The 14,097-nt window shown below is 52.9% G+C and overlaps 1 protein-coding gene across 1 annotated transcript in view; it reads right to left on the reverse strand.

The window, feature by feature from the left end:
* Positions 1–987: 987 nt before the first annotated feature.
* The window catches only part of IRS2 (insulin receptor substrate 2), a 28,251-nt gene continuing 15,141 nt past the window's right edge, over positions 988–14,097 (reverse strand). Inside the window, exon 2 of the mRNA XM_082701455.1 lies at positions 988–3,471. Within this exon, the coding sequence (XP_082557581.1) occupies positions 3,467–3,471 (5 nt within the window). The 3' untranslated portion in view covers positions 988–3,466. The remainder of the gene's footprint in view (positions 3,472–14,097) is intronic.

The raw sequence follows: 14,097 nt of genomic DNA on the forward strand, positions 1-14,097 counted from the left end.
CCCACTTCATTGGTGATAAGATCTTTCGAGTAAATCCATTCGCCGATTCCTGCTTCATAGGACTCTCCCAGAATGGTGACCATAACCTGCTCTTTTCATTAAAGTAGATGTCGGAGGCATCAGACCCGGCAGGCCATCCTCCCCCTGTGGCTAACGGGAGCCCCCTCCCCGCCCCTCCCCGGCATCCTCTGTCCCACCTCCAACCGGCTGTCCTGCCACCTCCAAGTCCCCAGACACCCCTATAGGGAGGACGTCAGTCTCAGGACTTAAAAACCAACTTTTAAAATCGTCTTCCCAACTGCTCCGGCTCTACTGTGCTCACTTCGGCAGCACATATCACTACTTGCTCAAAAGAGGGGACACCCACGTGTGGTATTCCTGTGACCTGAGGGTAACGTGGAGGGACAGAAAAATTATTTCCAAAAAGGAGGTCACGTTGTTCTCGATAAAAATCAAGAGTCATCATTTTTATATTTTCTGCCTCCTAAATTGCACCTGCCGGCCACTGCGGTGACCCTGCCTGGCGGCTTCGGTTCACCCCTCTCACGCGGGCATGCCCAGGAAGCGGCAGGGCCAGGGGCGTGAGCATCCCCATCGGCCCGGACCCCGGCTCCTGGGCTCAGGGCTCCGTGTCCCCGCCCTCCCACCGCGTCATCTGTAAAATGGGTCTGGGGCTCCGACCGCCGCGGTGGTGAGGGACTACAAAGGACCTGGCGTGGGGACCAACTCGCAACAGCGGGCAGCCAGCACGCCGAGAGCAGTCTGTGTGTTTTGCGAAGTAAGTAACATCTTTGTTTTCCTAATACACTTCCTTTTCATAAGTTCTATCATTTGGGGACCATTATCAGGCTCCCAGGATGAAAACATTTAAATTACGAGGCATCAAAGTATTTGAAGAGCTTCGTGTTTACTTTTTCACTCTCAAACAGGAGTGGCTTTACGCGAAACTCAACATCCACGCGGAAGAAGACGTCCTCCAGGCGCTCATCTCATAAATAATGTATTTTATTTTATTGCATACGGCTGTTAAGGAGAGCATCCATGATCAATACAGACTAAGTACAATGCACTACTCTAGGCCCGTTCTCGCCGTCTCCAGCAGTGTCTCATCGACGCTTTATGTACAGCGTGGACAGTGGAAGACAGAGCAAGTAAGTCTTTCGTCATATCACAATAGCAAGAAATATATTTAACATCTTGATATCCAGAAACAATACGTAGCCAAAAAGAAAACACTGTTTAATAACTGTTAAAGTTTATATAGCAAAAAATATTTTAAATTTAAGGTAAGTCAGGCAAAATGTACAAAGACCCAATATACATTGTGAAGTTTTAGCAAACATAACATTTATACATTTTGGTTCCATTCTGTAAACTAAATTAAAAATGTAAATATTGCATACGCCTTTTTTTTTCTTTTTTGAAATGTACAGGATAGAGGAAAATTTAGTATATTATCAACTTTTTATTCTGCTTGTTGTAAGCTGCGGTCTGAACGGGAGCCATGAGGCAGGTGCCGAGACCTACCGTAAGTGTAGAGCCTGCGCCCACACCCGACGTGCACACGCTGTGTCCGACAGGGTCCGCACTCCGTCCTACTGGACCGGGGGGGGGGGACTACACAGCAAATACCACCCACCGATCCCGAGTCCCCAAAACTGAATGCAAATTTCAGGATGTTTTATACATTTTCATAAAGTATTTGTATCATACACTGAAACTGACCTTCGAGCTAACATCGTACGGTCCATACGCTGTTGCGATGTGTAATTTTAGAAAAGTAAAACTTTAAAAATGTTCTGGGGGATCACTTTACATTCAACTTTGTCTTGCAATACAATCCTCTGTTCTAGAAGTCAGCATGGAAGCAGGAAGACGTTTGCATTGCCATTAAATATTTTTTTAAGACATTGAATTTTTTTGGTCTTCCTCTTAAAAAGCCTCATTTTATTAATGCATTATTCTATAGTGATATATATCTATATATTTATATATATTTTTTCTCCCAAAAAAAAAAAAAAAAAAAAGCTCCCATCTCCAATGAATGAGGACTATCCCCAGCACACAGGCACTGCGGACGTGCCAGTGGGAGGGGGCTCGGCAGCCTCCGCCACGCGTCAAGGGGGCAGCGCGGTGACAGGACATTCTGCTGGTCAAGGTCAGCAGTTGTGGGCGACACCTGCGGAAATCAGAACACTGGAAACACGTAATGAGGGTAGTCTTGTCGGGAACTTCTCGACAAGTCAGATGTACCATGAGGTTTTTGTCTCCTCCTTTTTCTTCTTCCCTTAACAGCACAGGGGCCAGAACAGCTCTTCTACCAAGTTCTTTGCTTCCCTTGTCTTTTTTTGAGTTTTTGTGTGTGTTTTTTTTTTTTTTTAACTGTTGCTCAGGACAGCCTCATTGGCTGCCACAACAGCATCGAGTAAAGATAACACACTTTCTTTTTTTTTCTTTTAAATCTGCCAAAGCCGTGACCACCCTGGGATCGCTAGCATGCCTGCGTGAATTTTTGGTTAAAGAAATGCAAGCTCAAGGTTAAGGACAGCAGAGACATCTGAGCTTGTGAACAGGACCAAAGGCTTTTGCAGTCTGAAGTACCTACAGAAACATCTACAGAGAGAAGATTCAACAAGTCTGTTAAAGGTAAAAACAGGTATTTACCCCTTGCCCCAACCCCCCCCAACTCCCTAATATAGTTGATGATTTTTTCAAAAGTAGGTTGCTTCAGTTACACATCATTATCGTTATTTATCAATCCATCTTCGAAGTCCAATCCCAAACTGCCTTTCCGTCAAGAAACATCAGCCCCACACTGGGCTCTGTCTGAGTAAACACGCAGGGACCTGGATTGGAGCCCACGGAGCAGATGCGTCCTGGGACCAGTTAATAAGGCTGAAGGGCCGGCCTCGAGCCGCGCTCAGCAGCGACGTGCAGAGGTCCCGCCAGCCCCCCCGCCGCACAAATCCGGCTTCACCTGGAACTGAGGTAGGACTGTGGTAGGTCTGAGTGCGTGCCAGCAAGTGCCAGAGCTCACCACCTCCGTGGGCATCGGTAGAACCTCCCAGCATGCCGAGGGAGCGATTTGCTTTGCCAAAATGAAAGTAAGAAGAAATTAAGACACTGGCCGTGATTTAGAAGGCCAATAGGAACATCCAATTTTCTTGAGAGTAACTTCTTCGGTGAATTTTGTCAACAAACAAACAAAACACAGCACGAACAGCAGAGTGATGGGTGCCCCCCTTCCCCACCGCGGGAGCCAGGAGAGGGGCAGGTGTCCTCGTCTTGTTGGTTCAGAGTCTAATAGAGTCGCAGATGTTCCCAAACCTAGTCATTGCTCAGATCCAAAAGAAAATTGTAAGCAGCTTCAGATTTAAAAACAGAACAAAAAAACCCCACGCTGAGCATCCTCCTTTGATGTCATTCTCTGATGTGTGACGTCATAGTGATCAAGCCAGACAGATCCTCACTCTGGAAGAGAAAGGAAAGAAGTCAGTGGTGACTGTCACAGAACAGAGCCATCCTGAGTGAGAAAAAGTCCCCTCACAACCATGATGGACTTGCAAGCATGATGCACTCTGGGAAGAACCATCTCCGCACTGTGTTTTCTAGGGTGGGTGACCCCCCCGCCCCCGCAAACACACTCCACGCCCCTGGAAGCACGGCCCAGGGCTAGTGACTTGTGAGGGCCATGCATGCTCTCTGGTGAGGCCAGGCTTGGACTGGACACAGAGACAGGACGCTGCCCTTGCCCTCGGGGACAGAAGCCATGGAGCCAGTGGCCAGCCTGCTGGCCCGGCTCTCAGCAGGGGCTGCGGGGAAAAGCTCACGAGAGGATGGACACCAGGGCCCAGGAGCACGTCCCGGAAATCATGCCATCGGGGGTTGGCAGACACATGGGACAGGCAGTGATTCTACACCTGCCTCGGAAAACCATCCGCCTGGGTCATGTATCCCATTCCGAAAACGGCGGGGACCACACACGTTACTGCAGGGACACGCTTGTCATCCCACACCCTCCCCATGGGCCTCGCTGCCCCAGGCCAGGTTAGGTCACTGACCCCCAGAACCTGCAGAAGCCCACTGATGACGCAGCCGTGGGACCCCCACCCGCCCTAACAGCTTCCTGCCTTCAGGCCCAAGGATCAAACTTCTTCAACCTGTTCCTAATTTTCATCGTTTCCGGCATGTTTTTAACTTCCTGTGCTCTTTAATGGACAGACTGAGTTGGAGACTTTGCCATTTGATAGCAAACTTTCTGGCTTTTTTTTTTTTTTTTTTAGATTTTATTCATTTTGGGAGAGAGAGAAGGCACAAGAACAAGAATGAGCAGGGGTTGGCGGGGCAGAGGGAGAAGCAAGGAGCCCGATGCGGGACTGGACCCCAGGACCCGGAGATCATGCCCTGAGCCGAAGGCAGACGCTCCACCCACTGAGCCCCCCAGGTGCCCAAAGCTTCCCGGCTTTTTAATCAAATTGCCGAGTGGTCTGTTTGCATCACCCCTCGCTACTTCGTCGTCCCCGCGAGAGCCCGTGTGATGGCCCGACCTGAACGCTGGGACCCCTCCAACCGCGGGCACTGCCATACTCCATCTCGGACTCCCAACTCTCCCCAGACACGAGCTCGCGTTCTGTCCTGAGGCTCTGAGTGGGAGGCGAGTCCCCGGCGGGCCCGAGCGAGTGTTCGGGGCACTGGATCCGCCAACACGAAGGTCTGGGGTCGCGGCTGCCGTTAAGGATCAGCCCAGCGTGGTGGACTTGTCTCCGAGGAACCGCACACCCAGCACCTCGAGAACCGCGAAGCAAGTGCGCCGCTCCGTCTCCCACGGGGAAGGACAGTCCCGGAAACCTGCAGCAGCCGCCCCCGGGGACATGCCCCGCGCACACAGCTGACTCTCGGGGCCTGGTGGCCGTGCACACCGCAGGCGGAGGGACGCTCCACCCCGAGACCCAGCTCCCAGCACCGGACCTCCCGGAGCGCCCCTGCAGGCCACACCGGACTTTATCCCTGGGCGAATTTTGCCAAAACCTTCCCTTCTGTGCTTTGTCGTGAGCTGTGAGGAGCCGGAGCTCGGCTCCCACACGCGCTCGCCGGGGCCAACGGAAAGGCGCCAGGGCTCCGAGGGTCGCGGCAGCGGCCTCCCAGACATGGAGCTGCAGATGGGCAGGCTGCCCCCTCGCCCTCCTCCCCGCACCCTGCTCTGCTCCACTCCCCCCTCCCTGGAGCCTGGGAACCCAGCACATTAGCCTCTTCCTTTGTTTACTAACTTTTAGAGGAAGTTAAATGATCTCTCCTGAAAATTAATCTGCTTCATCCCGACTAGGAAAAAAGTCTTCTAACACGACCAACCTGACATCCTTGCCTTCAAGTATGTATGCTTTCTAAGAGTGATACAGCAAACTTTCATGGGCTTTATTATGTTAATTCTACTAGGAGCAAAGTACAAATCATGAATTTTATGGTCACTCCACACAGAATATTCACCAGGACAGAAGACACCCCTTGAGCCCATTGGGTGTAGCAGCAAAACAAGAAAGAAACATCGAGAACCACACGTTGCCCGTGAATGTGATCGCCAGGGTATCCGGTGCGGTCCTGGGGGTACGCGTCTCCAGGGAATTTAGACTTATTGGCATTCGTTGAATTTGTCAAATCATCACACACAGTGCTGGTCTGCGGCTTAGACACTGCTTTGGAAAGAAACCCGTTCCCAGAAGCACAGCCCTAAAATTAGCTGATTCAGAAAAAAAAAAAAACAAAAAACCTTGCATTAACAAGATCTAAGTTGTTCCACTGGACACGTCACTCCCGTCTTGTGACAAAGGATGGCCGCAGGAAGGACAAGCTTCCACGCGCCTGGCACCCTCATTCCTGGGAGGAGGGTTAATCCCGGGACTTTTCTTAAATTAAAAGAGCAATCAGAAGGCAAATGAGCAAGGGCGTGCCATTAAAGACTCCGCCTTCAGTCTGCTCTGCTCTACAAAAAGAAACGGCAGAAACAAAACAGTCACTGAAGACCTTATCATAAAAACAAGCGGGAAGGGTCTTTGCCACGTGTGTTCCGTGGTGCGTGGAGCTCCAGGTTTCCCACTATGGTGTGCTTCGGGTCTAGAATGTTCTAGAGATAAATCGGGGAAATCTGCACTGGCAAATTAATTCAAGCAGCATTTTCGATACACATTCCGGCTCAAGACGTTTTCGTTTTGATTTCTCAGGAGTCTGTGGGTTTCGGGTGGCTTCACGGTCCATGTTGCAGAGCCAGAATTCAGCGCCCAGCCCTGAGTGGTGGCGAGTCAGCCCAGGGAGGCCCCGGTTCCCTCTGCAGAGAGCCTCGTGCCCACTCGCGTTCCACGCGGAGCCCCGGGGCAGGCTGGGTGGGGGTGGGCGCGGGGCCCCGTGCTGGCCCCCCTCCGGGGCCCCACGCAGACAGAGCCCCACACCCGACTCCATGGTGCAGGGAGCTCCCAGCGCAGCGGCAGGGACCCGACCTGGACCCAACCCGACCGTGCTTAACCCTTGCAGGCACTTAGGAGAGTCGCAGAGGACGACTTACGTGACAAAGAAACAACATATTCTCAAAATGAAAACCTCTATTTCCAGCGGCAACTATGATTAGGAGGAAAGAAACCTGCAATGAGCCCAGACATGCCCTTTGGCCCATTTAAACCTTTGATGTTAAACACAGACTTACAGGAGAACATCAACTTTTCAGTTACATGAGAAATTCCTAGAAAAATTACCCTGATAATACAGTATCTCCGCACTTGACTAAAGGCAAAGCTCCCCTGACTATACCAGCAGGAAAAAAAAAAAGTACGGTGAAATGTGATAACAAACAAGCCAGAGATTCTAAGAAAAACGGTTACTTGAACTTTTCATTTAAATAGGAGAAAAAAAAGAAAAACACACAATTTAAAAGGAAACTAGGGAAGACGTTCCCCCAGGACAAACGGAGGCAGTAAATTACCTCACCAACCCTACTCGTGAGAGACTTCAAACCGTCTGTCCTATGAGATCACCGTTTCCACTAACAAGCAAGATCACTGCATCCTGACGGCTGCTGCTGAAGAAATGTCCCAGCCCCAAGTTGAAACCCGATGGAAATGACACAGCACAGACGGGACGAGACGGTCTAGCCCTGGAAGGTCAGAAAAGGGGGCTTCTCCTCCTTTCGCTCCCGTTTAAACCTTCAGGTGAGACCTTGTGTTCATCACCGCACACCAGAGCCCCCAGGGGTCCCGGGCGGGGGTCCCAGCAGACTCCCACCGCACGCGTGTGTTTCCTTCCCGTGCTGGTCAGTAAGAAGTCCGACGCACACTTCCTCCAAGCTGTGCCACCGCGCGAGCACCCTCTGCACGCGAGGCAGTGGCGTCCAACAGTGCAGGAGAAACAGGACGCTTGCCCGGGGGGCAGGTCCCCCTGAAGTCCTGGGGGACCCTGCTCTTCAACCATGAAATGTCAGACCTTCCTAGGTACCAACCAGATGGCGGAGCGTCAGAGACTGGTCAGCAGTGAAGGATGGACTGTAGCTGTCCCCTGGGGCCCCTCCCTGCTCCGCTGGGGCCATCACTGTCCATTGTTACAAATAAGGAGAGAGGAGTGGGGCTGGGAGGGGGAGAGAGGGTCTGTGACTGTGACGGGGTCCCTGGAGTTTACACTCTTTACACAGCCCCAAGGGCTCGTTCCAGAACTCTCCCCAGTGACATGAAACCCTGCCCGGGCCATGGGCTGCGGCCACACACACCTTCCTCCCCAGTGAGTGGAGCCCTCAAACCCCACCTGTCCCTAGCATCCCGTATAATGCTTGGTGGCCCTTCCTAAAGCTTCAGTGGATTACCTTGAAATAAAGACCCATGTGGTTTACGCCATCTCTCACAGGCAGAAAGCTAAAAAAAGGGGAAAAAAAAAATTCTTCTAAAGGAGAACGAATATTTAGGACTGTCTGAGGCCCAACAGAAAAGAAAAACCTCTTCAGTTCACAAGACAGAGAGCGAGAGAGCAAGAGAGACACAGGCATTCTAAGGCAGAGGTCCACAAGTATGCCAAATCTGACCTGTTGCCTGTTTCTGTAAATAAAGTTTTACTGGAACAGAGCAAAGGCTCATTCATTAGCAGAGGGCTGCTTCTGCACTCAACAGCAGACAGGAGTGGTCCTAGGGCACTGCCTGCCCCTGGACAGGAGGAAAACTCTGAGGAAAAAGGAGGCTGAAGCAGTCAAAATAACGCCATATATTTCCATCTGTGCGTTACACCTGGAGACTAACTGATTCTCCCTCTGGAGATTCTCTGCAAGCTTCCGTCCTTCAGAAACGCGACACCATGGACGGAAAACCACGCTACCTTGTTACAGGCCCTGCTGAAAAGGACGAAGCAAGTCACGCACTCATTTATGAAGCCCGCACGCTTTGGGGATTAACTTCCCTTACCCGTGGCTCCTCTTGCGCGGTTGTCCATACACAACACGTCGGCCCTGCGTGCGTATGATTATCACGAAACACAACCCACCTTCAACAGAGCTGAGCTCACAATATGTTCGCGCAGGTCTCTTCTCTTTCGGGGGCCACCCAAGAACAGGAACAGAAGCACGACGCTTCTGCCCTATGAAACAGCAAGAACGCTGGGCCCAGTGACACCACGTGCATTAAAAGTGCGCGTGTCCAGTGAACGGTGTCATCCTTTCTTCGGATTTAACACGTTATTATGCTTACGCGTTGACGCTGATATAAAGAATGTGTATTTTATGTAGACTACAAAAGTGTTGGTTACATTGTTGTTACCTGAACTTCTCAAACCTAAATATTATGTGTTTCGTCCAAAATTAAGGCATGTACAATGACAATTTATTCAAAATATATTCACCCCAAATATCCTGTTTTCGTATCTCACTTCTAATGCACGTCTCTCTCCTTCAAATACTTAAATACTTAAGAACTGCTACGGGGGTTGTTTTAGCTTTATGATTTCACCCCTTTTTTGTTTTTATTAGGGAAATCGAAATAAGCGTTTTTTGCAAGTCTGAAATGATGCCAAATACAACTCAGATCCCCTCTATAATATCACTGAATAGGAAACAGACTTAGAGTAGTTAAAAAGGGATGGCCTGAGGATTCTAAAATAGACTTCGGTTTTCACATTTAACAATAAAATACTGTAATTTGGAAATGTATTAAAAATAGAGAATAAGCAGTAAAACACTTGTCTTTCATTACAGGAAAAAAGAAAGACACATTTAATGGCACCAGGAAGATTCTGGAATCCACTGCCCCCCACCCCCGGCCCGCCTCACCCCTGCCCAGCCATCTCCCTTCTAGCCAGGAGCTTCCACGGGGCACCAACGTGCACCAACGTGCACAACCGTGCCTGACAGCCTGAGCGTCCCCGGCTTCCCCGCCGACTCCCTCCCTGTCCCTAACATGCTCATAACACGGGGTGTCCTTGCTGTCTCTCGGGGGCTCAGAACTGAGCTCATTTAAAGGCTCTGGTGGGAATGGGCAGCCAGCCCTCAGGGGCAGGACCCCTCAGCGAAGTCAAGGCTGACGGCCCCGCCCTGCTGCGCCCAGGCCCACTCCCACCACCGCTCATCTCCAGAGCATCTTGGGAGCTTAGGAGTGACTCAGGTCAAGCCATCCCCAGCCCTTGGAAGCGAATGCCATTCCAATGGCTCAGTACGCCGTGGGGGTGGATGGCCACGGGTCCCACCGGAGTCAGGGTCTCTGGGGCCCAGGATCCAGCACTGACCAATCCGTTCCTTCTTCTAAAAACGGGGACCTTATGGTCCTGCGCGGAGTTACTCCCTGGGCCACGGAGAAGCTACCAAAGGAGACTTTACATGGGCCGGTTACACAGAAAGCAGTCAGCACAGTCCAGAACACACCTGAGTTTCTGCAGCAGAGGACCCCATGCCACTGGCCTGACTTGCGCCCTGCGGCTGGGTCCCTTAGCTTTCTTCCAAGCTCCTGTAAACGACACCTGATTGTCACCACCTGTCCCTGCGAACTACCAAGACTTCTTAGCAAGACCCGCAGCCCTGGGCCAGCAGCCCGAGTCCCCCCACGGCGCTCCCGGGGCTCGGCGCCCCACCGCGACCTCTTGGCCGTCCGGGCACTTCTCTGCATTCAAAGCCCGGCCCGCGGACAACAGCATGGACTGGACGCGAAGGCAGCAAACAAACCGATGAGCGCGGAGAAACAAGGGCAAGCGGCTCCCGGTGCCACGTGAGTAAGCTTCAGGGTAGCTGCACAGAAGCAGACAGAAGCCGAACTGCTTCTCGGGGTGGCTCCGGGCTGGTCACAGCTGCCTGCTCCTAGCGCTGCACGGACGCCGGCGGCTCGCTGCGGGACCCAACGCACGGATGGGGCCGGGGTCGCGGGCGTCCCCCCGCGGGCAGGTCCCCTGCAGGCGCATGAGGCAGGGCAGGCACCCATGCCTCTCCGGGTACACAGCGAACCCCGAAGTGCACAGCTAGCTGGGCTCCGGCCGGCGGGGCCACCGGCATGGGCCTCTGTGTCTCCGGTTTACGCACAAAAGCGCAGCAAACCGCAGATGAGCACTGAGGCTCCACGGCACGCGAGAGAGACCCACACCCAGAGGAAGCACCATTTATTCAAGCTCCAGGAACGACAAACGCCAAGGCTAAGCTGCAAACCATCTTTGTCAGGTTCATTTACTGAAAAGTAACATCACAGGAGACAACAGCTGCCCACGGCCAGGCCCTCCAGGGCAAAGGGGACAGGATAATGGTGGCTCCTGCCCCCATCCCCAGCCCCACCCCAGCCCGCGGGGGGTCCACCTCCACAACCCCCCCCCCCAGCCATACAGCACCTAGGGCAGGGTGGGGTGCCGCGGGTGCTCTCCACCAGAGTGCCGGCGTGCCAGAGCCGGACCCGCTCACGGCAGGTGTCTGCACAGAAGAAGGGCTCTCCGCCGGCGCAGAACTCAGTGGCCCGACCCGGTGGGCATCTTCCATGCTGGCTTGCTGGGAGGGACTTCCCACAGGACGGGCTCTGGTCAGGGGCCCAGCCTGGGATTTCTCACGGCCTCTTGGGAGATTCAAGAGGACGAGCAAGTTGAACACCTTGGCCCCGGGCGCCTGCTGGAGGCAAGGCCGCGGCTGACATGCCCAGAGCCAGGAGAGCTGCCGCTGCCCTGCTCTGGCCAGGGAGAGATTCCCGCAGGGGTGGAGGGACCCAGCTCCGCCCACACGCGGCACACTGGGGCCAGGAGCCCACAGGCTCTCACCCTCCCCTCTCCTCTGGCGAGAAGAAAGCCCAGTGAAGAAGCAAAACGGCTGACCAGAGCAAGACACAGCTTCCCCAACAGTTCAAAGCTTGGGGAGGGGGACATAGGACACTGGGTATGAAGACATCTCTCCTTCCACCGCGAGAAGGCTGATGGCTCACCTGGTCACATCCCCAGTCCCTCCAAGCGGGACAGAATTCTCTAGGACTTTTAGAATGGATATAAAAGACACACACCTTCCTAGCCACCTGTTTAGGGACCAAAACGACAAAACTGTGACAGAGCGGACAGAGCCTCTCACCGCGGTTCCATCACACGTGGGAGCGCGGCCCGCCTGCCGCGACGGGCCACCCACGCAAATCATTTCCTCCAACTCACAGGTACCAGCACAAGGATTCGGTGACACACAGTCCACAGGAATTAAGAGAAAAACAATGGTTATTTTCACGATTTTCCTTAGAGAGCAACAAGCCATTCTGCAATTTCTACTTGTTGCACTGAACTGACCACAATCGGGCTTCGAAGTAGCCTAGCCCAAGAGGAATGGGAAAAAAAACGGCTTCACTCTGAACACTGCCCGTGACAGCGAGACCCCCAGGGGCTGGGGTGTGGTCAACCCCCAGGGCTTGCCGGCCATCTGCTGTGGAGTCCACGGCGCCTCAGCCACGCATCTCTGCGAAGGCCCTGGACACGGCCTGGACGGCCACTCAGGGACACGACGCCTCCCCCTCCCGCGACTCACCGCCATGGGGCCTTCCACAGTAAGTTCTTTAGAGTTTAGGCCCCAGAGAAATCAAGGAGACCCCTGAGCACAGACGCACTTTCTAGCACGCACACTTGAGCACGAAAACTGAAATTTCCCATTTCTGGCCCGGAAGAGGCAAGAGCATCCCCAAGCGGAGGACCTGCGCCCAGGGACGCAAGCCATCGGGAGAAGGCCGAGGGAGGAGCCGAACACGGTCTGGTCTGCTACCGTACTCTGTACACAGTTCACCAAAATTAAGTGAAACAAACCTAAATCCTGAAGACGGACCTCCATGCTACGTCAAGTCTGAGAACCACAGAAGCTACAAGTACCTGCACACAAATCCATGTGCAAAATGTGCATTTGCGTCCCACACAGGCTGAGGCGGGCGGGTCCTCCCCGTGGCCGCGGGTTCCCCCCCAACCCCGCCCCGGGGCCGTAGCTCCCAGCTCACTCAGCACCAGCACTGTCCTGTCGGGGTTCTGGCCAAGGAATACAGGGAAGACTCGGTTCCCATTGGCTGGAGGACGGAGCCAGTCCGCTGCACAGCCAGAGCCGGGCACTCCCTGGGGCAAGCAGAGCCTGCTGGGCCCACAGCTCGGGGTCCATCGTAAGCGACCCCACGAGGCCCTGACCCAGCTCCCGACTCAGCCACGGTCTGTCTTGTCAGGGTGACGGCCTCTCCCCCCACCCCAGAGAAGCCACTGCGTCGGATGGAAGACTCAGCACGAGGCAGCAGCAAACCAACCAGGGCCACGCCACCTTCCAGGCCCAGGGGGTCTCTCCAGCCTCAGGTTTTTCCTCTAAAACGAAGAACAACAAGAACCTCCCTCCAAGGAGGTCCTGAGCACTCGACCTCGTTCAGAAACGTTTTATAAGTTCTAAGGTGCTTTGCAGACGTTTGTGTAACCAAGTATGTGACTCCTCACGGAGGGCTTGGCTGCTTATCTCGGTTACCCGCACCCCGTGGCATCGCAGGGCCTCAGCCCACTTTAAGGGCTTCTGCCATCTTCTCTGCTAGTTTGGAGAAGTTTGGAGAAGCAAAGCCATCTCCCTCACCAGGCAAAAACCACAAGATGAACGGATCAGATGGACTCCGGTAGGAAGGTTTTTAAATGCTGTGTTATTCCGAAGATTCTACTCTGTTTTTATACTGTTAAATACTAGCTGACAGCTTTAGGACGGCTGGGCTGACTGGGCCCTACAGGTCACTGTCACTTGTCACCTCTTTCATCGCCTGATAAGCTCTGCCTTTCTTTCTCCCTCCTCAGTCACACAGATCCACTTCTGTTTCTCACTAGGGAATATGGCAGCAATCTTCTGCCCCAGGGCCTTTGCATGGCTATTTGTTCCCTCTGCATATGTGGATTCTCCCCCCAAACCGCTAAAGACCTGCTTCCTCATCACCTTCAAGTTGTCCCCTTTCCCCTCTCTCCTCCCCACTTTATTTTCTGGAGCATCTATTACTACCTGCAATGCTTCACCGTCTGAACCCATTTCAAAATTAAATTTACTTCTAGTTCTCAAATATAGACCTGAAGACTGAATACCTTTCACTTTTCTTTTTAGCATGGAAACCAAACCAGTTTCTTTTTAACCCACACTTTAATATTTTTCAAGCACCTGAAACATTTTAAGTGTTTAACAAGTAACAACTGGCATCTTTGTAATGAAAAAGTATTCAACAATTGGATTGAATCTGCAAGTTGAAGGCAGATCTGACCTGACCTTTCTGCCACTGTCCCTGGGCACAGGGATACCCACTGCCCTCCCTTCTCTCAAGCAGCCCCTAGGTGAAGTCCCCAACCTCCCAATGAGCAACTAAAAGGTAAAAGCACAAAAGCACAGGAAAGTTGCCTGGAACCACCTCCCACATCAGCCTGATGGGCTGGTAACACAGAGCCGCCAAGCCGATGGACTGCCCGCCTCCAGCCAGAGTGGCCACCGTAGCAGAGGCCTATTTGGAAATTATTAGGACAGTGGCTAAAAATCTCCAGGTTCACTTTTCACGGAAGTGCACCCAGCGTGCAAGCAGCCGCCGCAAACATTTCAAGCGTGGGCTTTCCACCTGGGGGTTGCAGAGTCAAGGATGAACTCACAGAAAGAACTCCCAC

The sequence above is a fragment of the Mustela nivalis genome (assembly GCF_964662115.1).
Source record: "Mustela nivalis genome assembly, chromosome: 15".
Taxonomy (NCBI): Eukaryota; Metazoa; Chordata; class Mammalia; order Carnivora; family Mustelidae; genus Mustela; species Mustela nivalis.